At 38.1% G+C, this 27,790-nt stretch overlaps 2 protein-coding genes across 5 annotated transcripts; both read left to right on the top strand.

The window, feature by feature from the left end:
- The first annotated feature begins 237 nt into the window (after positions 1-237).
- On the top strand, positions 238-21,228 carry cnsta (consortin, connexin sorting protein a). 2 transcript variants are annotated; one of them, XM_040010908.1, is made up of 13 exons: positions 238-623; positions 4,899-4,985; positions 5,130-5,531; positions 7,558-8,276; positions 10,882-10,912; positions 12,677-12,763; positions 13,538-13,619; positions 14,442-14,463; positions 14,703-14,760; positions 15,554-16,110; positions 16,636-16,821; positions 18,040-18,193; positions 18,427-21,228. In XM_040010908.1, the coding sequence occupies exons 2-13, from the start codon at positions 4,976-4,978 to the stop codon at positions 18,633-18,635; spliced, it is 2,517 nt and encodes an 838-aa protein (XP_039866842.1). In that variant the 5' UTR covers positions 238-623; positions 4,899-4,975; the 3' UTR covers positions 18,636-21,228. The 2 variants fall into 2 exon arrangements, with proteins under 2 accessions (XP_039866842.1, XP_039866841.1); XM_040010907.1 differs by having other exon boundaries at positions 239-623; positions 14,703-14,769.
- Positions 21,229-21,396: 168 nt separating this feature from the next.
- On the top strand, positions 21,397-27,736 carry LOC120720976 (excitatory amino acid transporter 3-like). 3 transcript variants are annotated; one of them, XM_040010911.1, is made up of 7 exons: positions 21,397-21,890; positions 24,005-24,145; positions 25,723-25,815; positions 26,174-26,285; positions 26,398-26,440; positions 26,540-26,602; positions 26,717-27,736. In XM_040010911.1, exons 1-7 carry the CDS (start codon positions 21,773-21,775, stop codon positions 26,915-26,917), a joined length of 771 nt encoding a protein of 256 aa, XP_039866845.1. In that variant the 5' UTR covers positions 21,397-21,772; the 3' UTR covers positions 26,918-27,736. The 3 variants fall into 3 exon arrangements, with proteins under 3 accessions (XP_039866845.1, XP_039866847.1, XP_039866846.1); XM_040010913.1 differs by lacking the exon at positions 25,723-25,815; XM_040010912.1 differs by lacking the exon at positions 26,540-26,602.
- Positions 27,737-27,790: the final 54 nt, after the last annotated feature.

The raw sequence follows: 27,790 nt of genomic DNA, 5'->3' as shown, positions 1-27,790 counted from the left end.
ATTGAAAACCTGTTGATTTTAGTTTTGTTTAAACAATAATGTGCTAATACCTCATACAAGTGTCTGGTTTTATGTAATATATCTGTAGCAAAAAAATGAAATAAATAATTTTACAGTATTTTTTTTTAATTTTTTTTCCCAACTGATGAGCATGAATTGAAGCTAAAATTGTTTTTTTTTTTTTTTTTTTTTTTTTTTTTTTTTTTTTTTTTTTTTTTATGGCAAAAAGCGTCAGTCTTTGTGCACATACTTTTTCATCTATCACAATAACATAAAAATGTTAGCTGCTATTTCAGATGACATTTTCAGCTTTTTGAGACAAAGGGAGGGGGGGGGGGATTTTTCTCATTGTGTAGGACGAGGTACAAGAGATTTTATTTTATTACCGAGTCTACAGTTCGATGCAGTCTGGTAGCTGTGGATGAAAACAAGAGCAGAAGATAGTGGACAGAACTGTGCTAACAGTGAAAAGACACGAGATGGCGACAATGCAGCACAGGCCCGACGATGACAGCGTTAGCAACGACCCCTGGCTGCAGCTGCCTGTGGGTGACACAGTCTTCACAACATCTCCGGCAAGGTGTCAGATGTTAGTTTTTATCGTTCGGCCACCCTTTTCAGCCGTAAGTGTCATGTCTCTCTTCTGTGCCGTCGCTGTTTCTAATGTCAGCTGATTTACAAGCTAGCTCCTTTATGTAACGTAAACGTATGTGTGCGTTTCAAAGGTGATCTAATGTACTCTGCTTGCGCTAGCTGACGTTAGCTTAATAGCAACATGTACGAAAATCAATCTGTCACATCAGCATCAAGTATCGATAGCAAACGGGTCTAACTAGTTACTGCATATTAACAGTCTGTGGGTCTAACACAAACAGTTGGTTATAAGCTGTTCTCATTTTCGAGCAGTTTGGCGAAGCGGCACTAGTCCGCAATGAAGCGTAACGTTAACATCAAATCAAGTGTAACCATTGCCACCGAGCTAATTTACATTTAACGTGTGCTAGCCTGTCATCGAACCCATCTAATATTCGGTTAAATAACCAACTTACAATTGCTAATCAGCTAATTTTTACGAAGTCCGTGTCAAAACGGGAAGTGACTGTTCCTGTCTGCTGGCAGTTCATGTGCTCCACGTTATTTTCTGTCTTACCTGGATAACATTAGCTTAAATATCCGGGGGTATAATATTAACCAACTTGTCGAGCTAGGTTTAATTAGGTTAGCTGCTAACAACACATTGGTTAAAGCAGGCTCGTCCAACTCATTTTCACCTATAGGGCCACATTTAAACATATACACCTCGCTAAGGCGACCCAGACCTGCTTTTTTCCCCATGTAATCCGATGAAAAACATATATTAAAAAACAAACGAATTAATGATCAATAGGATGCGATACCTTTAAAAAGTAAATGCATTGCAGACCAAAGTTTATCTAAAAAATAAAAAAGGAACAAAACACTCACATGTAAAGTTTTGTATTTAGAACTATTTTATTGTGCTGTTTATATTTCAAACAATTCATAAAAAAAACTCTGGAAATACTTTTAACTTTCTATTTAGAAATAATACTAAGTAATAATTGCATCTTGATAAGCATATTGTCTTTATTTAGCACCTTCAAAAATAAAAAGGTTTACAGGACAAGCTAGGAAACAAACGACAAATAAAACACTTCAAAGATAAAAGGGAAACATGTGCAGCACAAACCTAAAGGGGAAATAGATGCAATTACAAATGAATAATAGGTAAAAAGCAAGTAGGTTTAAAAGCAAATAAATGAATAAATTAAAAATGATAACTCATAGTGGGAAAAGCTTGTTTATAAAAATATGTCATTTAGAGGAATTTAAAAGATGACAGTGAGCTCGACAAACAGTGAGGTTCTTCTAAAGAATAGTTGTTCAAAGAGAAAAATCTCGATTACCCTTGTTGATCTCAGCCGAAATTGTGGGATGGCCAGAATGGAGGTTATGATGAGGGGTGTGTAGTGTCAGAAGATCTGAAATATACTTCTGTACAAGCTCGGAGCGGGCCTTCTTAAAAAAAGCCTTAAAGTCCATTCTAAAATTATTAACCAACAGGTAACCAATGAACGAAACGAAATTATTACAATTCCATTGCAAATCTATCCAGTGGCCTGGGCTGGTCCCTAAAGTGTTTCAGTCGCAGGTCAAAGAGACTGCTCTGAACTGGAAAAGTGGCCAGCACTAATCCCCAACTTTTGGTGACTAGGTGCATTTAGCTACATTGTATACAAAACCTATAGATCAACATAATTGGCTATCTGCCTCCCCTGTCTCTATCACTGCTGCAGGTCTCATGTCTTTGCAGTGGTCCTTTCACAGGACAGGGTCTGTGTCTTCTTACACCTTTGTGTTTGTCCTTTTGGCTGAATTCCCTTTTCCGTTTGTCTTTCATAATTCATGGTCCCCCTGTGGAGTAAGGCCCAAACAAAGGAGGAGAGGATGGATGGTTTTATGGCTAAATGACTCAGTGGGAGAGGTGCATTAACAGATAGTGATTAAAAAAAGGCAACTCTTGTTTTTTTTAACATCATCAGCTATCCATGTTTCTCTCTAGGCTGGTGATTGTTTTATCTTTTAATGCCTCAGATGTTTGTTTGAAGCATGAAAACATTAAGACCGTACATGGGCATTAACGCTGTATATCAAAGGGACATTCAGAGCTTTCAACAATTATGTAACAGCGCTGTTTGTGTCTCAGTGTGATTTTAAGGAGTTTTATTATTTTTAGAGATATTAAAGCACACTTTGTTTCCCATACAGAAGGTTTCTTTTCTTGATTAAATATACAGAGCGGATGCAACATAAAGACAGGGTGGTGCAGCATCCCATAGGATTTCACCTCTATCTGTAGAAAGCACATCGCGGTGCTGATTGGTTCACTCATGCTTCTTCTTTGTTACCATATTTTACACACACGTCCATGAGGAATTTCATGGAAGAAGGGAATCAGAGTTATGTTTGGTGTGTCTATCCACGCATTCCCTTTTAACTCTCTAAATGTTTGGTCTTTGCCAGAGTAATGCAGAATTACAGGAAGAATAATTAGTGCTGCAGGAAACCAGGACAGCCTTATTCCACTGAGATAGGCTTTTATTAGCCATTTTGTTGAGGTTTGAGATTTTATCTTTCTGCTGAGTCAAAAAATGGTGAAAAATGTTGGTTGGTGACCAGAGGCAAAGTTGCTGCCCATCCAGTAATGCCTTAAGGGGCGCCATTTTTTTTTAATTTATATGAAAATAATAAGAAATATGTGCTGAAAATTTCTTTTTGCTAGTCAGACTTTTTCTCTCGTAGTCAGTTTTTGCTCCTTATTCACACTTCCTGACTCTAGATCATCTAATAATGTCAATTTATCAGTACTTTTGCTCTGTGTGAGCTGTTTTCTCACAGTATTTGAATGCTGACCTCTTATGTTGACATTAGAGAGTATAGGTAATATCCCGAGATTGGTTGCATTGAGCTTGTAGTTGAAACGTGTGCCAAACAGGAAGGGTACGAAACAAGTATTAGTGGCTGTTTTGTTTGCAGACAATACTGTTATTTGTGGTCAAAACATGGCAAAGTAACAACAAATATACGAGTCACACATGCCTGTTTGTCTTGTTCCCGTCTAAACATGCATAAGCTAGTAAAACTAAGTTGCCTGCCACTGTACATCGATTCAGAAGTGCATACAACAATAAACCAGAAATCTGTAAAAAGCTGTCAGAAAGGGGTCATTCTTTTGGGCCATTTGTAGTGTTACTATTCTTTGGATTTCTCTGCAGCTTGATTTGCCTCATATAGACCTTATATATGTTATGGGATTGGGATATTTATCCTTTATTCCATTTGTTCCGGCTCTTGTGTAAATGTTATTGTGTCTTTTCTATTCTCTTTTTCTAGTCTGCGCTTGGTGTCTCAGTTGTTGTCCAATTTTAATTGGTATTTGAAGAACTGTCAGATTGTGAGATTTTTACACCTTAATCCTAATAATTTAGCATTTAAATCCCTAGTTGGGCATTTTTTTTCTTTCTACAGTTTTCTCATAGCTGAAACCCAGATGTCGTGTTGTGGATCAAAACTGGTCACAGCACAAGGGCAATAAATGAACCATAGACAAACAAATTTGTAGTTTCCACATAGAGACCTAGAGGCTGTGTCTTACGAAGTGTGCGGTGTAGATCAGATTATTGTAATGAAGGAATTAAATGCAGCTGTATTTGTTTGGATGTCTTAATAACCAAATTATGTCATATTGTGAATGGACAGCAATGCGTCTTCTCTACGAACACACATTAGTATTACCAGCTTTTTCATTAATTCATTTGAAAAATATATATATAAACAACAACTTTAAGCTGCATTTATCCAGGTCTTCGTTCATCTGTTGCATGGCAAAAATAATTTGTCAGGCTGTTAACAGGCACCCTAAGTCTGCTTCTCATGTCAGCATTATAAACCCAGTGATACATGAAGTCTGTTACCTCAGCAGGACGAGAAGCAGGCCCTGGAAGAGATCTTGAGTTCAAGCCACCCAGTGGCAGGACACATTTTTATTTCTCTATTTAAGTTTTCAGCTTTTTTTGTCAGGTTTTTGTCTCTTAAAGGGAACAGTCTTCCAACTCATATCGTGTAATCGCTATGTAAATGAATGTATTTGTTTGTACGCATCTAATCTACCACCGTACACGTAGGTGTACACAGGAGCGTTGCATCTGACGCATTCCTGTTTAAGCCGTATGGCTTGTTTGAATCTTTGGGAATGATGACAAACTTGTTTGTGTCTATCCCTTTGCCATTCCTCGCTTTCACTGTTAGTGGAGTTTAACATGGTCTCTGCTTCTTTAACTTTATGCCTATTCTCTGTCTTGTCTCCTTTATCTCTGCAGGCTTGAAGAAGGGCTTGTTCCAAAAGGTGGCACTGGCCCTCAAACTCGAAGGTCAAGCATTGTTTGGGTGGAGCTCAATGGATCATGGTGATGAATGTTAAAATTCTTTTCTTGTCCAACAAGTTCAACAAATTGGATGTGATGAACCAGTGTAGAGGTTCATACTGTGCAGAATTCAGTTGTTTTGTGTAAGAATTTCAGCTGATTTTTGATTTATCTTTATCCTCTTAGATCAGTTTGAGAGGGAGGGTGGAGCAATGTCACAGATTCAGGGGGGCGGGGTGGACCTCTGTGATAACCTACCCAACTCTGAAGCCCTCACTGCTCAAACCCGAAACCTCAATGAGACAAACACGCTCACGCAAACTCAAAGTGTCTCTCTTTCACAAAATGGGGATGAGGGAAGATGTGGTTCCATCCAAAAAATCGGTCTTAACAACAATGGGAAGGAAGAGGAAATGGGACTGGGAAAGGAGGGATGCATAGGAAGAAACCAAGAGAAGGAAGAGGAAGATGATATTGATGAAGCGATGAAGGAAGACGATGACGAGGAGGAATCGGCGGAGTCGAGCTGTTTAAATCGCTGCCAGTCGCCAGACACTCCCATGACAGACTCTTCATATTCAGAAACTGGTAGGAGACTCAATGAGCTGCACACATAATCACAGAATCTTATTTCTGTTCCTGAGAACAGTGTCCTCAGCCTTCACCAGGAAGGCACTTCAGGTCTAAACAGGATTCATCACAGTGGAGGCATCACTCAAGTAAAATTGGTAACGCAGCTGCTGGAAGCAAGACTGTAGGCAGAGGGAGTGACTAAATGAAAAATCAGAACAAAGAGGATACATTTTATTTATATTTTTATTTATGATTTTGCTGACATTAGTCTATTTTTACAGAAATGTTTTCTATTTACTGTTAAAAATTATTATTAAACTTTAAAACCTGGCCACACTAATGTAAGTCAATGTCTACTCCCAAAAGGTCAAATCACAGCCACTAGTATATCCTTCAGTTTGTTTAAAGTAGCTACTTAACAAATAATGAAAAAAATACAAAAATTCCAACATGTTAACAATCCAGGAATATCTTTTTTTTAAAGTTATACACGTAATTGATTAAAAAAAATTCCAGTTTACAGTGTGACACACAAATTAAGTATTATAAAAAGTAGTTATTTAATTAGAAGTGTAATCTAGTTTGTTAAATGTTTTCCTGCCTACAATCTCAGCATGTAAATGCTAGGTGTGCAACACTTCTTCACAAATGCTAACTAAACACTCAGTAATATTAGTGTGTAGAGGCTGTGTTTGAAGTATTACTGCGTAACAATTCAAGAACAATCCAGCGTTCTGCTCAGGATCAGGCTTACTGTTTAAATGCCTTTGGTGTAATGCATTAAGTGGTCAGCATATTGGATTGAGGTCAGTCTGTCTGGGGGTGATGATGTCATCGATCATGTAACTAGAAAAAGTGACTCAAGAAAGAGAACCTGAACAAATCTAATTGAGGGCGGCTGCATGTAGAGCGAGGAGGGTATCTGAGTAGAGGAATAAGTTAAGAGAAAGACAAAAGAAGTAGAAGCCAAAATATTGAATCCCAAAATTGCTTAAATACAATAGAATAGATCAAATAAATAATGTTAAAAAATAGTATAATATATAAAACAAAACATGGCAATAAGGGTAACGCTACACAACAAGAGTTCAATTAAATAGAAAAATTAAAGGCAAGTAAAAGTAAAATATTAAATAAAATACAAAACTTGTGTGAAAAGTGTAGTAGAATACAGTAAAGTGAAATAAATCAAATGGCTCACATTAAACAAAAGGAAATAAGAACTCTGACATGTAAAAAGCAAGCAAACAAAAAAACAAGCATATCAAATGGAAGATGACCTTGAAGTGGCTCAGAAAAACAGACTATGAAGTGTAGTAGACAGTGCCTTGGCCTTAACATTAGAGAATAGATGATCCTCTTCCAAATAGAGAGTAAGGCACACTTAAAGTTTCTGCCACTGTCTGTGTCAAAACAGAGTAAAACCAGTTGATGGCTCACAAGTTCACTCCTGTTCACTCCTGCATTGGCGTACACACACATGCTGCAAACACACAAACAGCTGTGTCGGCAAGCCACTGCAAAACTGTGAGCTTAGCACAGCTCCCATATTTACATCTGTGTGTTTATTGGTTGTAAGCCTTAAGGCCTGCTAGCAGGTGTCTGTGTGTGTGTGTGTGTTCATGCACTGATGGAATAATAACAGGGATAATATATTGCCATAATGTATTTGTATTATGTAAATTGTGGGGAAACAGTCTGTTTATATAGTTGCTTTGTAAGGATATAACAGTTCCTATAATGTCAATCATTAAATTTTAAGATGAAGACTCAGTTAATAAGATAATATGGTTGTCTTTAGAGTTAGAATTAAGATTAGGATTAGGGAAGAAGTCATTAGGGTAAGTCTCAAGGAACTTAATGTCTTCTGAAGTGATTAAAATATGACTGTGGTTATATACTCATAATCAGTTTGCTTCTCTGGAGGAACGTGTTGATTTTAAATTTCTTTACACACTGGCATATTTGCAGTTCCTCAGTAATTGTCTGTTTTCCTCTTATCTTTCTTCCTGTTTGCTAATGTCTTTATTTACATCCACAGGGAGCCTGTTGGAGAATCCTTATCCTTTTAGTCCTGGAACCAGTCCAGAGCCTACATCCCCAGTCATTCCAGCGGGCAGTCCAGAAACCGTATATCCCATCGGTTCAGTGGAATCGATCCAGAATGATGCTGAAATGGACACTCGTATGTCAAAAACTGGATCAGGTGCCTACTCCACGGCGTCTATCACCTGCACACATGGATCTGCTTTCAGTACGGGGCCGATGGATTGTACATCGCAAATATTAACCTCAGGCACTGAGCCTACATGTGTCACAGAAACTCGTAAAAGAATAGCAAAAAATACAAACTTCACTACAGAACAACTTACCTCATCCACGGAGCCTGCCTTAAACTGTGGGCCAAAAGGTGCTAGAGGGTCTACCGGTTCACATGCAGGATATAACACCTCAGCTACAGAGACATTTACGTTAACTGAGTTAGCAAAGTTTAACACTTCCACTGCCTCATCCGCTGTGAGTGCATCCCAACAGCCCCTCAACTTCACCATGGGGATTACAACTACTGGAACAGACTCCACCTCCATCACAGGACCTTCATTATCAAATCAGGAATACATTACCTCCACTCCAGTGGCCACTTGTTTCTCAGTTCCCGCCTGTGCCTCAGGATCTATTCCAGGCTGTGCTCTGTTGGAGTCCCTTGAGCAGTTGGCACAAAGAGGAGATGACAGCCACCTTCCACAGTCCCTTCACCAGGTACTGCAAACACTACTGCCACTTACCATCACTGATTGTGTCTCATTTGAACTCACTGCTCTTAAATACTTTGTTGCTTTCTCTCATTCGAGTCTCTCTAAACTTTTGCTCTCACAGTTGTTAATAAATCACTCAACCTCATAATTGCAGTGGCACTTTGTACCCTAAAGCAGGGGTGTCTTCAGTGACACACAAACTAAAATTCAGGTATGCATTTAAGTACACTAAAAAGCTTCATGCACACTAGATAAACACACAAATCCTGAGTGTTTCTATCTTCATAGATGCTCCCTCACAGACCTGCATGATTGAACATGCGGCTCCTGGGGGTGTGTGAATGTTTGAATATTTCTGTCAGTTTGATTATTAAATATCTCTAAAAGGCACACCCAGCCTATTTTTACTTCCAGGCAAACAGGTGTCTACATCTGCGTTCACACATTCACTGGAGCCTCAAACTTTTTTAGACATCACTTCTTGGCAGTTGCAGTGAAGAAGCAGGTGGATCAAACATTAAGTGGCCTTTACCCTGCTAGTTACATAGTCCAAAGTTTGAGACTGATCACGCCCGTGTACGAATGGATCAGGTAAAGGTCAAAACCATTCACAGTGAGTAAGTGGGGACCATTTGTTTTGCTTCCTATGAACAAAACAAACAAAAGCAGGTGCAACAGATTTATATAGCAAAACAAATATCAGCTACTTACATCACCCGTATGTTTCTTACTTCTCCAGATATCGGGGCATCTGGTGAAGTGATAAATTCGGTTTTTGTCATTTTCATCACTACTGCTTTGATCTGTTGCTCGTGCTGAGGCTGCTGGCTTGTGGCTGTTTCTGAGCTTTGGATAGCTTTCCTTTGATAGCCTCTTTAGTCTGATTAGGTTTGTTGGTACGAACGTTATTGTGGTGGTCGCCCTACACCTTAGTTTGGTGAACTTTGTGTCTTCGCTTACAGTGAAGAGCTTCCACAACATGTTAGTAGATGACTGTGAGTGTGTACACGACAATCACACATAAATGAAAGGGACTAGCATGCCATTGGACACGTGAGGCTGACTGGCCGATCAGCAGTCAGGTCTGAGAATGCTCAGAATCTGCAAATTCAGGTCATTTGTTGGTCAATCAGGGCACCGCTACCCCTTTGGACTTGCTATGGAAAAGTTCCATGGGCGTGCTCACACTTAATGTCACTTCATTCATGAGCACACACCTTTTGTCTACATTACAAAAATAACACCCACTGGGAAAATGATTACAGAAGTTACTATTTTAAACATCTTAAATTTGTCTTTGTTCAATTTATAAACTATAAAGCCGCTCAAAGTTTTAGCTGCTGATTAAGATAAAACTGGATTGGCAAACTGAAAGGGTGCTTGAAGAGTGCAGTACTCCATTAAGTCATTTACCCTATCCCATAATTCTAAAGAGCAATATCTGGTGTTGCCACAATGGTCATGCGCCACTTTATTGGTTTTTGTGTTGCCCTGCTGACAGATCAACAGAATTACTAAAGGGGAACATACTCTGGCTTTGTTGGGGAGGGACAAATGGAGGAATGGCATAGCAAACATGCCTCTGTAGTGGGAGATTTACATCATTGGTGGTGTAAAAATGAGGGAGGGAGAGAAAGGCTGGGGTCATGAATGACTGCCAGCTTTGAAACCAGTGTCATTAGCATAAATATGAATTGTAGGACAACAAACAGAAAAGGAAAGCAGCGAGCAATGAGGAGAAAAAAATGAGGCTCAAAGTCTAAAGATGACTGTGTGTGTGTGTTAACCACAGAGAAACATCCTTGGAGTAATTTCTAGACAGTCCAGTATATGTATAATCTTTAAACGCTCTTTGTTTGGTCACAAAGTAGAACAATGAAAACTTAAGGAGAAGTATATTTTAATTATTTATGTCAGTGAATATGTTATATATTAGTCATAATTGATGTGGGGACAAATGAATCCATTTTAAATTGATCTGTATTTTTGGTGCAACAGATGGTTATTTGCAGAAGAGACTGGAAACAGCTTTAAGCTCCTCTTGTATCTAAACCATCCCGGCACAGTTACCTAGAAAAGGTCACTGAGTCGTCACCACCCCGCACTTCATTAGAAATGCGAGAGCTTTTTGTGCCCTCCTTTCCTCCTCCTCCTCTCGCGCTCTCTCTTTCTCTTACACACTTCTCCTGTTCTGTTATCAGCTGAACAAGAGACACTGAAAAGAGGTAGAGTGTCGATCATGGTCTCTCGTTTTTTTCTCCCTTGCTGTTTTTCTTTTCTCTCTCATTTTCACTCACTTGTGTGACTGACCTAACAGCTTACTTTGTTGTGTGTCACAAAGAGCAGATTATATGTTTTTCTTCATTGGCATGGTTAATGATTATAGAATTTATTGCTGCAGTAGAAGGACAGCTCTGTACTGTATTGTGTTTCTAAATTACATATTTGTATAATTTTTTTTCTAGTTTTCTATATGGAAATTTTTGACACTTGTGTCATGTTGAGGAATCCCTCTACGTGAGGATTAGTTTCAGTCTGGTTTTAAACCTTAATTTAACCTGTTTCCTCGACATGCACTTTATTAAAAGCTGTAATCTCTCTCTCTACAGATTGCTGAGGCCTTTGTCCTTCATGGAGATTGTATCCTTGTGGTCCTGTTGGTGTGTTGATGGGGTGGCCAGGTTTTATTTTGACTTGTGCAAAATGTTTCTCACACTTTTCTCCTGTGTGCTTCTTGCCTGCTTGTCCGGGCAGATGTGACTCAACAGTAAGAAGGAAGGAAGAGACAGATTAAATGAGGCAAAAATGAAAAGAGGAAGTGTGGAGGAATCAGAGTGAAATCGTGCTTAAATCTGAGCTGGCTTTCAAAGAAAGCCTCAAGGTTTACGAGGTAGATAAACACAAAGAAAGATTAGCTCTAAATTTTAAACTTCAGTCGCCTTTCATGACATGACAAGAAAAATGTAATGCTGGAAGAATATACTTTTCAGAGAAGGACAGATGAGTTTTTACTAGTTTCCATTTTTGCATTGTTTTTTATTTATGAATAAATGGGAAGTCTTTCACCATCTTTCAGTCTTTCATTTAGTAATTATTTTTTATTGACCTCAGTCTGCTGCACATGCAGCTCACACATTTGAAGTGGGAAATCCCAAATTCTGAGTCATAATTTTCAATGGGAACACCCACTCGGGTCAAATTTCCCACTCATGAAGTTATAGCATCTCTACCAGCCTCCCAACTTCACAATCAAAGAAAACCGTATACAGAGCACTGACCAGGCTCTACCTGTCAATGTGCTGCATCCAAGTTTCTAAGCACAAACATACTATAGAGTTAGAAAAACTATAGCATTGTAAGTTTTCTAATTGGCTGATCATTTTTACGCTAGTGCATGACGCCATAAGATTTTTGAGGGATAAGAAGAGCACTTTTAGTTTAAAAAAAAAAAAAGAAGAAGAAAGAAGCAAGTTTCGCCACGTGTCAGCCATTTTTATGCTTTTTTCTAGTTATTGAAGCATTTGTGAAATGACTTTAATTTCAATGGTCGCTGTGATATAAAACAGCATATTCAGAATTCAGAATCATTCAAACCTGATTAAAAACCACTTAAAATTTTTTTTGCTAATTTTGCAGCAGTGGAACTTCTACTATTACTACAGTTTAATTTCAGGATTGTTTGAGTGTCAAGTCTGTATTTTATAATTATGTTTTCTTCATTTTCTTGTCTTTTTTTTTTTGCTTACTCATTGAAAATACTCGTTATGGTTGCTTATTATTGTAGTGGTTCATTGTGCAGACAGTTGGCCTGTTTTTCAAGACGTGGACTGAATAAGTTCCATATAGCACATATAGATAGTGAATACTTCACCGACAGAAAACTCAAAAATGCACTTGGAGTCAATGACGATTGAGTGTCAAACAGTAAGAGGAAGATGAAAGGCAGAAGAGCATGACTGAGAAAGAACTGGAGGTTTAATCTGATGAAAGATACACAGTGGGAGGGAAAACCAGAAAGTGTCAAAGAGTAGGGAAGCCAGCTTAGCTATGTCATGCATGTATAGAGGGTTAGTTAGAAAGAGAGAGAGAGAAAGCATTGAGCCACGTCAAAGAAGGATTGTGTTTTCGCTGCTCATATCCATAAACATGAGACAGAATCGTGCACTGCGTTCCCCCTCTGTCTCTCGTGGCCTTCCTCTCCTTCCTCGTCTCTCTGTCTCTCTGTCGTCCTTTTTTTTTTTTTTCCAGAAATACCCTTTTGTCAACTCTAATGGTTTTCAAACAGATAGCCACAAGAGTTTAAAAGTTACTGCAATTTTCAGCGTTCCCAGTGTGGTGTGATGATGTGCATGTGCGGAATTTTGATTTACTTATTTTTTACATTTCTTAACCTGTGGTGTTCAGACCAGCGGGCGTTATGGTGCATCCAGCTAGAGAGAGACTATCACCAGAGAGTATTGGATAACCTGAATGCACTTCAGCAGCAGTGGGGTAACACACAACGCACACACCTGTTGACCTGTAGGGTCATGCTAGTAATAAACACTTTCTTCAATCCTAAGCATCAGGGAAGAAGCTGTGATAAAGTAGTGCTCATAATATTTAAAAATGAACATGGAGACATGCAAGGTTGCTGTATTACTGAATATTGTGTTTGTCACTGCATGCATCAACACGCATGCTTAAAACAGCCTCACAGTATGATTTAAAGTCCTCATAAGAACAGGTCTTGCCACTCAGGAGCCATGTTGGTAATGCCTCTGAGCAGTGCTTTAGGCAGACTCATCTAAAAAAAAATGGGAAGAGAGCTGTAATTTAAATTGCCGTGTTTTTAAATTTAAATCTGTCTCATTTCACTAAAGTATTTAACCTTTTCGAAAGACTTAGCTTCTCTAACGTATAAGTACACTTATCTGCATATTTAATACAATATGGTGGATTGTACAGAAGTGAAGGAGGTTCTTGAAAGGGAAGCAAAACATCTTCATGAACATTAAAAAAAAAGTCCAGTTGCCCTCAACCTAAGCACTGAAGAGTAGGCACACATGTGTCCTGGTTGAGCTGAGCAGGAGCATTGTCTGTACTGTCATGAAATCCAGGAAACTTCAGTCATATACAGTAATACATATTTAATATAGATTCAGTCACCATAATATCAAGTCACATGTAGAGTTATAAGCCGGTTTTTATTTGTTTTCTTACGTAGCATATATTGCTAGTAACACGCTGGTACTAACTCTATCTCTGTGTGTTCTTCCATCTTAGAGAGTCAGTTTAAAACGACGCCCTCTGACCTGGCAGCTCAACATCTGGACAGTCTTAAACACATTTGCCAGACACACAATCGGTCAGTATGCACTTCTTTTCATGATATTTGTATTTTTAGCTTCGTCTTTGATGTCATCTAAACTAGGTGTTCTGTTTAGAACTACATCAGCCCTGATTGATCTAGTCAGCTAAGTCTAGACGATGCAATGATGTCACAAAAACCCAATAACAACACAGCCAGTACACGCAGTACAATTCACAATACAATTATCAGTTGATTCCAAATCAAATTCCAAATCAGAGGCGCAGACATTATTATCGTCTGCGCCTCTGTGATAATGAGTGTGTGTTTTGTTTGAGTTCTTTTTTTATTAGCGGAGGACTGTGTAAAATATGTCCTGCAGTGCTATTGGCTCATGCACGTGTCCCTCACCAGAGAAACGAAACCCCTTCTTGCTGTTTAGTTGTTTACTCAGGAGTACAATGCTTGCAGGACACACAGCCTTTTACATTATATGACTGTGTATGTACGTGTCTGCTTGAATCACTATGAGCATGAATATGTTAGTGTGTGATGTGCACTGCAGTGATAGATAAAACATATGGCCCCTGTCCGCTGCTGCTGCTGCACTTTCAGACATTTGAGCCATCACACTGCTAGGGTTTCACTCTGCTTAACACACACATGCGCGCGCACACACACACACACACACACACACACACACACACACACAGAAGAACATGCAGTATTACTAACACACGTTGTAATAGCAAGGGAAATGTGTCCAGGCTAATATTAGACTGAGAGTAGAGAAGGGTCATCCGTATTTTGCGTTTTCATTTACTAAAAACAAGAACTAATCATCAGTGCTCCTTTGTTTCTCTCCTTTTTTTTTAATAGACCAAGGAGTAGAGATGCTGAGGTAAGACATTTGTAATTTTTGGTATGTGTGTCAGTGACAGGTAGTGAATGTGCAAGTTATGTGTATTTTGCACAGACTGAGCGATATCAGTGAAATATCCATTTTATGTATTTAGGGCGCACATTGTCGTGTTCTGTGTTTAATTTGTAACATTGATAAAGAATACAATGTTAAATAAAGTTACAAATTGCACGTGTATTATTTTTTTAATAAGAATTTGTGTATGCGGTTTCAAATAGTGTGCTTCTCTGAACTTCGTGAGAGCTGAATTTGATGAAGTTGGTGCTCTGCATTCATGTACGTCAGGTCAGTGACTATTAGCTTGAATTTAACTTGAATGCTGTTTGGTGTTAAGCTATGATATGAATAACCACTGTTATGTTGCTAGTGGCTCTCCTTAAATTCTCTTTAAAGTATTATTCTCAACTTACTGTTGTGTTACTAATAAGACATTAGGGTAAAGTTTGGCCTAGTTTTAATTTTTTACTGTGTGAATTTCAAAAAGTGTGTGTGTGTGTGTGTGTGTGTGTGTGTGTGTGTGTGTGTGTGTGTGTGTGTGTGTGTGTGTGTGTGTGTGTGTGTGAGACATACAAGTGTTTCTATCATACGAGTGTTCCCATTTTTAGGATTTCCTTTCTTCCTCAAACATTATGAAAGCAGATTAAATTGTAGAAGCAGAAATCTCTATTCTGCTTCTACTGTGTTTCAAAAGGTCCTAGGAATTAATTTAAATTTAAAAACCGTCATTTCCAAAGTATTGACATTATCCTATTGAAAAGAGAGAAACTGGACATAGTTGCGATTGTGACACACTCAAACAGGAGATACAATGCAAGGATAAAAATGTTGTTATCAGATCAAGAAAACCTGTTTAGTGTAGCTGTTGTTGAATTCTTGTTGAAGAAACAATTACTCTAAGGTAAAAAGTCAGATACAAGGAGCTTCCACTTCAGTATACACTTAAAGTCTATTCTTATTTAAGAGTATTTATATTAGTTTATTAGAGGCTTTGGGTTGGTCTTAAGTTGGTTTTAAGGTTACTGATGCCTGGTTTTATTCATTTCTGTTAAAACTGTGTTCTCTGATGCAGACCATCAGGTTGAAGGAGGGATGGAGCAAAGAGCCGAAGACACCTCTTGTTCAGTCATGCCCTCCGTTAATTTGACTGATGGTCTCAGTTCCCCTGAGATCTCCGGCAAGGACAGGGAACACCCACCAATGGAGTCAGAGGGGAGAAATGGTTTCCATGGATCTCAGCTCACTGATGAGCAAGGCAACGACAGAGAGGGAAGAGAGGCAGAAGGAGGGGCAGGATGCACCATTTCAGGAAACGGGCTGCACCCCTCTACAGCTGAAGAGTTGGATCAGTCCAAACCTGCAGAGCAGCAGGGACAAGATTTAGGTCCAGCACAGGAAACAGAGGCAGAAGAGCAAGAAGAGGGGGGTGACGTGGAAGAGGCAACGGAGGCTTTGGAAATGGAAGATGAGGGAGAGGAGGAAGAAGGAGAAGAGAAGAAAAGGGAAGGGGTGTCCTCCGTGAGTCAGAAAACTCTCCCAGTAGAGACTGTGTGCAGCGGGGCAGAGGTGGAGATACAACAGCTGTATCAGGATGCCCGAGCTCAGGAGAGGCTACATGTGGAGACGCAGGTATATATGATTTTGGCTACTTAAGACTCACTTCATTTAGCTTTAACATATTTTTATTACATATATTTAAAGAAACAGTTAAAGGAACTACACAGTTCAGTCAGTATCTGTTATTAATATTATCTAGGAGTTCCTTGTTTGGTTGCTAAAATGTATCACTGTTAAAAGGCCCAGTCAGTACCTGTTTTCTTCCGTTGATGAAGTTTGCATTGCTTTTGGTACTTTGTGTTGGCCAATTCAGTTTCTGTATTTTCTAAAATAAGATCAAACATAAAAAAACATAAACAAACAAAAAAACAACAACATAAAAACCTGTTTTAAAGCAAATGCAGCCTCCTTTGTCTTTGTTTATGGGGACAATAGTATTCAAAAACGAAAGCAAATGGAACAGTTTTCACTGCTTTCATAGGACTCAGTCAGTGTTACAGCAGAGTGTGTTACACCAGAGAGCAGAGCAACAAAATGGATTACAGCTTCATAACTGTATATTGACATTTAAGTTATATCTGTATCCTATTACTGCAGGAGAGCACTAAAGCCTCCCTGCACCACGAGGTAACCCTTCCTCACGAGGCTCACATGAAGCAGCCGGAACCACATGCAGAGATGAAGGAAGTGGAAGAGGAGGAGGACTATGATCTAGACCAAGCTGACATCATTAGAGAAGCTCCCTCTTTGGATGCAATGGCAAAACTCATCACTGTAGAGGAGGTGAGTACATGTTGTTAGTAGATTCACTATTTCCTTATGTCTTCGGTGACTTTGCATGGACTGTATATTAAAGATGGATATGGCGACCATCAAATCACCCCCTGCTTTTTGAAATCTTGATTTGATGAAACCAGCGCTGAGCAAATTTGGATAACAGTGTGGCGTATTATAAGCATCAGTTAATGCTAGCTAGTTTAGTTTGATAGAATGTACAGATGCATTGCACACATACAGATGCCTTTGTACATTGGGTTATGTAATATACAAATGTAATGTTGGCATTTAACTTAAATTGGATAATTCTTGGACACTCTGTTAGTCCAATAGGATGAAAAGAAAGGCATGTTATTGTCATGTAATTCCTATCATTCAAATCAGCAACTTAACTTCTCCCTAAAGGCTGAATTTAAAAAATGCATCTGTGTTCAGTCTTATTAAAGGTTAAATTAGGTGGAAACACCAGGCTGTAAACAGATTTTGTCTGCTGGACATTTTTACATTCTCGTCTGTGTGGATTGACTCAGTTTGTGTTTGCCCTTCTAGGGCCCTCCATTATCAGAGGCATGTTGCTATGTTGAAACAAAGCTAATGCCATTGCCTAACCATTACTGATACCCATGATGGATTTATTTTGTTGATGTGAAACCCAGTTTGACATTTAACTACTCTCCACCAAGAAAAAAACAGAGGCAGTAGTGAGGGCAACACCTTGTTATGTTTTTTTTAGTTTGATTTAATACAATGTCTTTTTGTTCCAGCGCCAAAAATAATGCATATAAAAATAAAAACTGCTTATCTGTGGGGGTGATATGAAAAGAGACATTTATCATTCATGGCAGAATTGTAACATTTGACCTACATGAACCACACCCTTTTGGATGATATAATTATTACCTCATCGATAAGCACAACTGCTGGATGAAAATTAATTTGCCACTGTAATCTGTATTTGAACAGCTTTTGCACTGTACTTGGCAACATCTAAGCTCTAATGTGCTTAACTTCTGTCACAAGGAAGCACTGACAAACAGGTTCAAAACTCAGCACTGCTGATTGTGTGGTGTGCTGCCACCTGGTGGACATGGCTGGTGTGGTGCATGCTCTGTAAGACTCAGTCTGAGAGTATGAAAAGATTTAATGATGTAAATATAAGTTGTGCTTATACTGATTGATGTGTCTACCCAGGCTAACATTTCTGGTTGTTCTTATGTTTCTCAGGTATCACCCGCCTCTGGCCTTGTCTCCATATTAAAGAAGCGAAAGGTCTGCGTAGACGACGTGAGTGCTTCTTCTAGCTCAGACCCTCGACCTGAGAAGCCCACTGCCAAACGACGTGTCCGCTTTAAAGTTCCTGATGACCACTATGAGCCTGGTATGTTTTTTGTCTTTTATTGTTGACGGTTAAAGTTTCGTATCGCTCTATAAACACAGAAATAGTGTAAGAGAGCAGTGGCTGCATTTCTAATACTGGACAGGTTAAATTACACCAGCTGTGGCAGTCCATTGTGAGAGTGTTTAAAATAGTTGACGAATTCCAGCAAATTTCCAGCACACATTAATCCTGTGTATTTATCTCTATAACTCTCTGTATCTCTTTCTCTGTAGATGTCGGCAGTGGCGACTCCTGCCTGCTTCTCTTCCTGCTTTGCCTGGTTACTGTTTTTATCAGTGTGGGCGGCACCGCCCTTTACTGTGCTTTGGGCGATGCCCAGTCTTCAGTCTGTCAGGACTTCTCCAGAAATGCAGACTTCTACATTAACCAGATACAGCGTGGGATAGCTCAGATCCAACACTGGTTTGCTCCTGGGTCATAGCAGAAAATGTGGAGCCACTGACCTTAGTGTTTGTCACTGTAGGTTCAATGTAGTCTCTGCTACTTCCTGAAACAATGTTTTTGTGGTCATGGTGCCAGGCAGTCACTATTTATCTGTTATTTATCTGCGGAAAGTGACTGTTATTGTCTGAACATCTATATCGGATACAGCTGGCGTTTCTAAGCCTGCTCCACTGCATTTTTGATGCTCTGTGACTACAGATCCAGAGTTCACTCAGTCATAGGTCGAATGTCTCTTTAAAACACTAGATTGAAAAGGTGATCAGACAGAGTGAGACTGCAAAATAAAGTTGTCAGTTTTATTTCTGAACAGAAAAATAACTGAACTGCAGCCCTTCACAATCTTTTCCAAATTAAATATGTACTAATTTATCAAGCTAAAAATAAAATTGCAGAGAGCTAGAATACTTCCATTTAAAAAATTACTGACAGATAATCAACCATGACTGGATACAAACTTGCTCACACTGCTCTCCCAAAATCAGTTCCCTGAGACACGTAACACATGTAAATGTAAATATTGCATAGACACACATGCAGTTTGTTAACTAGGGAGCACATAGATGCCCTCGACACACTGCACAAATGGGAAGAGGCCCAGTGGGTATTTTTAATAACATTGCAACCACTGCTGTTGCTTTTATTCTTTTATTCTTTCTTTCTTTCTTTCTTTTTTAAAATTTTAACAAGAACAAATTTTTCTGTGGTCTCCTACTTGGAATGAAATCTTTACGTCTTAATTATGTCTTAAAGTTTTGAATGAATGTATAGATATTTGAATATTGTCAGAAAATATGCTGAGAGGAAGGGGTATTTTGGTATTTGTCATAACTGAGCTGCTAATGGGAAACAGTCACATCAACTATGTTCTATTAGGAAAATGGCATAAATCAGTCCAAAAAATGACCCTCCTGACCCCCCCTCACATGTCCTTTTTATTGCATTGACTTTAGTGTATTTAAATGAAGGGTAAGCAAAATGTTTGCCTTCATGCTATGAATGAAAAATGTAGATATATATTTTCATGGGTTGAGTCCTGCATCTTTGTTAGCTGTGCAGCTTTCTATTTCTCCCTGTACATATTTGATGTGGTTGTCCTGTTGCCACCCTCTTCTGTGTAAAATACCAACAGCGGGTTAACAGTGAGCAGACATCATCTGTCACTGTGTAGCACATGTACAGAAACAAAGTGCGCCTCTGTACATATTGTTGAATGGATATCTAACTTGTTGCACATAAGATCGGTACAATTTTTTTTTTAAAGATATTGCAATATTTCTACAGGCATTATTCTCTCAGTTCTAAATGCAGACTTGATTTAATAAAACAAAATATCCACTAAATATTTGCACAGACCACTTGAACAGAAAACACTCGACTGCTAAGTGGGTGTGGAAATATTTAAGTAAACAAGGAGACCTTTTTATAATTATGTGGAAAACAATAATTGCTCAGTGTATGTAATTTGTTCAGGCCTTGGTTTTGATGGGATCATATGAAGCACTGTCTGCCTGTGTGTTTTTAGGGATTCTGGGCATCACGCTCTGTTATTTTTTTCAGGGGTTTTTTCCCCCTATCTTCCAAAATAACTTAACTACTCTCAGTCTTCCGTAATAGTCCACTAGATAACATTTTTGCCATTTCATTTGATGACTTTGAGTCCTGGTTTGACATGGAGAGAAATTTGTGAATGAAACCAACCCTTTATTCTCACACCAGTGCTTTAACTCTTATGTTCTGCTCATTGTAAAGCACATTTTAGTCTTACTGAAATCAGTTTTACAGCTTAATCTCAATTTCGCCTTGTTATTTCAATGTGTACATGCAATGTTTGGTGTTTTGTTTATTGGCTGTTTTTCTTTTTGGTTATTGTAGTAGTGGATGCCATAAAAGTCCTGGAAAAACCACATATCCTAAAATCTTTTCAGGAAGTGAAGAAAGCAAATCTCTGTTTAAGGTGGACAATTCAATTCCTACCTTACCTATGCATCCCTAATAGACAAAACAATATTCTCTGTCTTTTATGTCACTCACAAAACCCTGATGATTGATTTTTAAGGATATGGGGATATTTTTCCAGGACACAGGGGGTAGCAGACTCACTCTTGTTTTTATTTGCACATGTCATCTGGCTGGTTCAGATGATGATCACTCAGAAATCATCTTATTTAATCTTTCAGATGAGTTTAATTATTTATAATTAAAATAAAATTAGGGATTTCATGTGTAAGTGGCTAAGAGAAACAAATGCATCTTTTTCCCCTCCATGTTGTCAGCTTGCATCAGATTACCTGATTCCACAGAAAAATGTATTCCCGAATGCTTCTGAACACCATCATCTAGGCCGAAGATTGTTTCTGTTTTTATTATTTTGCCCCACAGTTTGTGCTGCTGCTGTCAGTATCACCTTTTTGATGCAACGATTGGTACAGATGTTTCATCTGTAAGCATGATATGAATAATCATGTCTTTTTTTCCCCTGTTAGTTTTGCAGAAAAATCTTATAAAACAGATGAATGAAATTCCACAGTTCTGTGCATGAATTTTGTCCCACTAAAAAAAATTTTATGGATCATTTGAGTCTCTTATTTTATTCTCACAGATTTTTGTTTTTGTTTAAAAACAAAGAACATCTCTTCCTTGTTAGGCCACATGTTATATTCATTTAAAAGAGTTTTTATGAGAGCTTCCATTTTTGGCTTCTTTTTTAAGGAGAACAACAAAATGCTAGGGTGCCAGATGTGGTGAAAGTTTCTCCATTTCAATAAAATAACTAAACAAATAATAACAATAAGTGTTTATCTCTATGTTGTAACAATAGTTAATTTTTAATTTTATTTTAAAGCATTATTATAAATTCATTAAAGTTTTTATGGTCCCAAATTGCACATAGAAGCAATATGTATAGAGACACCAGTCAAACCAAAAGGTGTTTTTCTTTTTAAAAATATGCACACACACACACCGGTTGCTTATTTTCATGCAGCTTACTGCTTATTTAAAACTACATTAACATAAAGCTAAAGGCATCACGGTCTTCGGCCGTTAAAGGACAAACTAGATCAACCGTTTTCATAGTTTGCTAATCCTTCTTTTAGCTAGTTGAGCTCAACAAAAATGGAGGAAACTCGGGAAGAGGTTAACGTCAGAAACTTTTGCAGAAACTGGAGGAACTGCTGCAACTATGTTTTCCAGAACAAATTTATGTTTGCGAGTTTGGCGGCTGTTGTCCTCGGTGAGTTACACTTGATTTGAGACTGTTAACATGCTCTAGCTAACTTTCTTTAAAACAATATGGTAGTTAATTAGGATTTGTGGGAACACAGTTAACAAAACAACCACAAAGTCATTTTTAATATTTGTGCTTTAACAACATTAATTTATTAAACCGATTTTCTAATACAAGGTGAAAATTGTTTATACAGGTAACCTCAACAACTAAACAGGCCTTTTTGCTGCCTACACCTTTGGTTGCTGGGCGAATCAAGCCTCCCTGTGTTAGCTGGGCCTCCTGTCACTGCTATTTTTGATATATTATTATTATTATTATTATTATTATTATTTGCACCCCCAGAGTTTAAAGGGTGCCTTGAGAATTTTTTCAGTTTTGTAACATGCTTATAACAAACTACGGTAACTGCTAGCAGTGCTGAGAGTTAGCCATAAAATAACTGTGGGTGTAACAGCACCATCCACTGGACCTGATCTATGTGACCCCAGATCTTACATTATCAACAGGCATGGACACTGAACAGATCCTCCACACACGTGGGATGTTTTTTTATTCCTTTATTTATGAAGTATACACGGAAGTACAACAACAATATAACAATCCAAAACAGATCTACACTACAGACATATCTACAGTTTACTAGGCATAATCATCTTTACCTTAAATAAAATATTGGAGGTTGAAGAAATGGGTTAAAAAAAAAAATACAAATGAGAAAAAAAGAGTAAAATTTGGTAAATAAAGCATGAACACTAACAAGATGTACAAAACAAAGGCTGGTTCATTCTTTTAAAAAAGTTTTATAGTAGTGGAATGGACAGTGTCATATAATCTGCTCCTCCTGTTGAGCACAGTGTATCAGCAGCAGGTTAATTCAGTGGAGAATATTCATCTTCAACTAGTATGTAGGAAACAGATAAATGACAACACACATCCCCTACAAGGTGTCTTTTTAACCAACAATTATGAATTGTATTATGTAAGTCATGTATAAGTATGTATAAGTCATTAGTACATTTTTCAGTAAAGAAGTAAATGTTTGTAATAAAAAAAAACAACAACAAATGTTGGCAATGTGTTTGATTTATATTCCGTATTCTATGGTATTGTTATGTTTTTGGCTCTTGTTTTGGCTTCACTATTCAACTTTCTCCAGTTTTTCTCAGATTTTTCCCCTTTCTCTGATTTCTGCCTCCTCTCTCATGGTCCTCCTGCCCCATCTGTCCACTTATCCATCTGTTTTCTGTTGCTCATTGAGGTCTGGGTTCCTCTCCAAAGCCAGCTCCTCCAGCTCTTTTGGATGGACACCAATCCATTTCCTATCCAGCTGGGAGACTTAATCCCTCCAGTGGGGGGGCATCTGACTTCAACCACTGCTCAATCCACAAAGCAACAAAACCCTATGGCTCCTCCTGTAGGTGGTGGGCCCCCACGAGAACGTATGTGGCTAATTCAGGCTGAACCTGACTGGGTCCCATTGGTTCCCCGGCACCATGTCCTCTGATGGAGAGCCTGATTACCGCCACAGAAGAGGCAAAAATCTGGCAGAAAAGACTGGAAAACCTGCCAATGGGTGGGCAAACCAAAAGGCTGCCCCACTTCTCTACCTGAGAGACAACAGAGAGTGAGAAAGAGAACAAAAGGGGAAAACAAGCACGAATTATATTTAGAAGAAATGGTACAATAGCTTATTAAACACTAATCCAAAAGCAAAATAATATTTGTTAATGATTAATCTTTAACTTGGCATCTGTACATGTTTCAAAAATTAGGTTGTTTATTTTGTTATTGAGAATAAATAAAATTGTGATATTTTGTTTTAACTGGTCAGTGTTTTGTTGTGTTTAAATTCACGTTTTCTTTTTAAATCAAAGTAAATAAGAAGAATTTCGGCCTCGGATAAAGCGGATGAAGATGGATGGATGGATGGAAATTTTTAAAAAGATGTCCTTGATCATTTTTCATTATATGATTTTTTTTATAAGATGAAATTATAAACTTTTTTTCTCTTTCATAAAAAAATATTAAAGTTGTGTTTTTGCATGGCTTTTGTATTATTCCTGCACTCACTCATTTTCAAAACATTCATGAGCTGTTTATGTATTACTTTCACGCAGGACTTGCTGTTGGCTTGATCATCAGGAGTGTCAACACTCTTACAGAGGTAGAAAAAAACTACCTCGGCTTTCCAGGAGAAATACTCATGCAGATGCTTCAGTTCATTACTGTTCCTCTTATTGTGACCTCTGTGATAATAGGTAAGATCATCATCAGGATCATTTCTCACCAAATTAACTGATATATTCTGGATATCTAAAGTGCTCTGCAGATGTCTTGAGCCACATCTCATTTTTCAGATATAGTTTCCAAGGAGCCAGACTTGCTTGTAATTTTAAAGTGGTCTTGAGCAGTAGTTCTCCCTGCTTTCGGAGGATTTCTTTGGACATTGGTGGCTTTTTCACTCATTTTCAGTCCAGTGATCAGTACTATTTTCAGAGGAATGCTTTTTTGTTTGCTCAGCCACGTAAACACTGTATAACACACACACACACACACACACATATACATATATATGAGAAACAGTCCTGGCCCTTCAGCTGAGCTATCTAGTTTCTAAAGTCTCAGTGAAAAGGTGTCAAGAAGCTGCCTTTCTTAAGCAAGAGAAATGAATGAATTCAAATTTGATATTTTTGTATCAAATCGTGTCAATGTGTATGGAGGAGGTCAGAAGAGAGGTACAACAGTCCGTATCTGCAGCATGGTGGAGGCTCTGTCACAGTTTTCAGCTGCTTTTTAGCCAGTGATGTCAAAATTGATGGAAGTTTTAATGATGTGATCTCAAGCACACTGCCAGTACAGTAAAACCATACCTGGATAGGACAACGCATAATGGAAAACTGTCTGTCATGGCTTGGCCTCCCCAGAGTCTAGAGCTCAACATTATTGAGGCAGTGTGAGATCATCTGAACAGAGAACAGAGTAAATGGGCGCCGACATCCACAGAAGGCCTGTGTGATGTGCAGCAAGAAGCCTGGAGAACTACTCCTGAAAACTACTTTGAGTTAAAGAAATTACAAGAAAGCTTCCTATGAGAGTTCAGGTTGTGCTGAAGAATAAAAAAATAAATCTTGACTTTCAAGCTCATTAAAATTTTTCCCTTATTTACTTTCAACACATTTGCATAGTACTGTACTGTCCTATACACAAAGTCCTAATAAAACATAAAATTATAATTACAAAGGCAGTTTCTTGAAAATAGTTGCAGTGGTGACTGCTGATTATTTAGAGTATCTTGAATACTGTGTCTGCATGAGCCTCACTAGCACATAACTCAATATCGCTAAATGCACTGATATATATCTAAAAATAAATGTTAAAAATTGTTTTTTTGCGATTTAAAAGAACTGACACTTTCAATGGATGTAATATATACAAAAGTAGTGATTACAAAATAGTTGTGAAGCCTTTATAACTCACATTTATTTGTCTAAAGCTATATTTACAAAAGACGTCACTTCATCAATATCACTTTCAATAAACAGCATTATCATTTTTAGTCACATTACAAACTTAATTTAGTCACATTTGAATTACATACAAATAAAAAAAAATAAAAAGGTATTTGGACAGCATTATAAATACTACTCGTGTACGTTGTAAAACCTGTTTTATGCCATTTTAACATTCAAACTAAATTACCATCAGGTATTGAATATCTGGATTTTAATTATGGCTGCTTAAATGTAATATCTCTAAATCTGGGTATGGTTTGTTTGAAAGTCTGCTGTGTCTATCTGCTGATTACTGTATTGTCTTGTGTTTTATACTTTTACAGGAGTTGCTGGTTTGACTGCTTCTGCCTCCAGAAAAATAAGTATACGTGCAGCAGTATACTATAGCTTGACATCAATTGTGGCTGTGATTACGGGTAAAAGACAAAACTATAAAACAAGAAGCCAGTTACTTTCATATTTTTTGTGGACATAATTGAAAATAGGAATGTCTGTATATCTGTGACTGTTGTAGTAAGTAGATATAATCTAATCTGAAGCTTGAAGCATCTTTCCAGCACCTTACTGAATTTATGCCACCAAGAATTAATGCAATTCTGGAAGCAAAAGAAAGTCAGATTTAAATATATGTAGTTTTATTACTGTGTAAATTAATGTTAATTCACAAAATGCTTCAAAATGACCAATAAGGACGTGCCCAGAAGTTGGGTGTGTTTAGTAAGACTTACTTTCGCGTCTTATTTGTGGTTCTGTATCTCTGTGTATGTCTTGCAGGATTAGCTCTGGTGCTGATAATCAAGCCAGGAGCTACTTACAACACTCAAGATATCAAAGAAGGAGATGAAGAAAATTTCTCCACTATTGATGCTTTGTTGGATTTAATAAGGTGACTGTATATACAAGCAACAACAAATTGCAGTAAAGACTGCCATGATTTTTGTAGATGGTCAGCATGAGGAAATGAAAATATTTATGAAGGTTAATTTGTTTCTTAACAGAAACATGGTGCCACAGAATTTGTTTCGGGCCTGTGTCCAGCAGGTATTTTACCTTTCCTCATGCTATGCACACACCACTCCCTTGTTTGTTTTCAATAAAGGGTGAAATGTAATATTTATGCGATCTACTTTTGTGTCTTAGTACAAAACTGAGAGGGTGGTGTTTGTCATTCCGTTGGACAAAGAAAATCTTAACATGGAAATGGTAAATCTTTCTATCTTGTCACTATAAAGATTTTGTGAGCTTACTTTTTCAAATAATAATACATCAAATAACTGTCAGGCCACTTCTCTTACTGTGCTCCCCCTCTTGCTTCAGAATACCGCTGAAATTCATTTGGTGGCTCACTACGTTGATGATGTCAACACGCTCGGCCTGATTTTCTGCTCCTTTTTTCTTGGACTGACACTCAAGCTGATGGGGGAAAGAGGGGAGATCGCAGTTGAAGTTGTTACCATACTCCATGGGACCATAAAATATGTTATTAACTTAATGTTAAGGTACAGTGGAACCGTATAATCTGTGGTGAAATAGAAGTAAAAATATATGCTGCCTGGAGGTTTTCTCTCACTGTCACTGTCTAATGATCCATTTTTTGTTTCTTCCAAGTTTGAGAAAATTCAGGAGTCAAATGAGCTTATTTCACCAGAGTTGAATGAAGTTTTGTGTTCTGTAACTAAGAGTGGAGTTTCTGGATGTAACTCTGAAAAAACTGGAGTTTCTGTTTTCACTTCTCAGCCAAGTTATGTTGATCCCGAGCCACCTGTTTTTGGATCAGTTAATAGTACAGGGAAGGCTTCGGTAGTACTAATTAATAGTGAGCTTTCAGATGTAGATTACATGTGTGAATCTGTTATGGAATTTTCTGACTTGGATAATCATAATCTCACTCAAGACATTAAAAATGCTGTTCAAAAGACTATTTGCTGCTCTGCTCAAAACACAATTTCTCCTACTGCTGAACTAAACAGGGACAGTTCAATTTCCCAGCCAGATTCCATCTATACTGTTCAGGCTACACCTCATGAGACTGTTGTTGGTGTTGCTTCACCCATGTGTTACATGGCTCACCAGCCAGTTCATTCTGAGGCTGCCTGTGATAAACCTCATGTTTCCATTACCTCCTGAGTTAAATTTCACAAGCCCAGAGTATGCTCATTCAAAGACTGTTTGCGTTGCTCATTGTGAACTCTTCAAGACTGTGCGTTCTGTGATTGTCCAGGTTAAGAGCAACAAGGTGTCATCTGCTGTTAACAAGCTGGCAAAAATACTTGGTTTGAACACTGCAGAGTTGGTTGCTCAAGTTAAAGTTTTAGTTCCACGATCATGCCTGTATAAATCTGTGCTCCATGCTTTTCAGCCAGTAGTCCTGGGAACTGTGTGTGCAACTTC

The sequence above is a fragment of the Simochromis diagramma genome, unplaced genomic scaffold (genome assembly GCF_900408965.1).
Source record: "Simochromis diagramma unplaced genomic scaffold, fSimDia1.1 OVJJ01000603.1, whole genome shotgun sequence".
NCBI classification, from domain to species: domain Eukaryota; kingdom Metazoa; phylum Chordata; class Actinopteri; order Cichliformes; family Cichlidae; genus Simochromis; species Simochromis diagramma.
The sequence above is the reverse complement of the archived record's forward strand: the minus strand, read 5'-3'. Positions and strand labels throughout refer to the sequence as shown.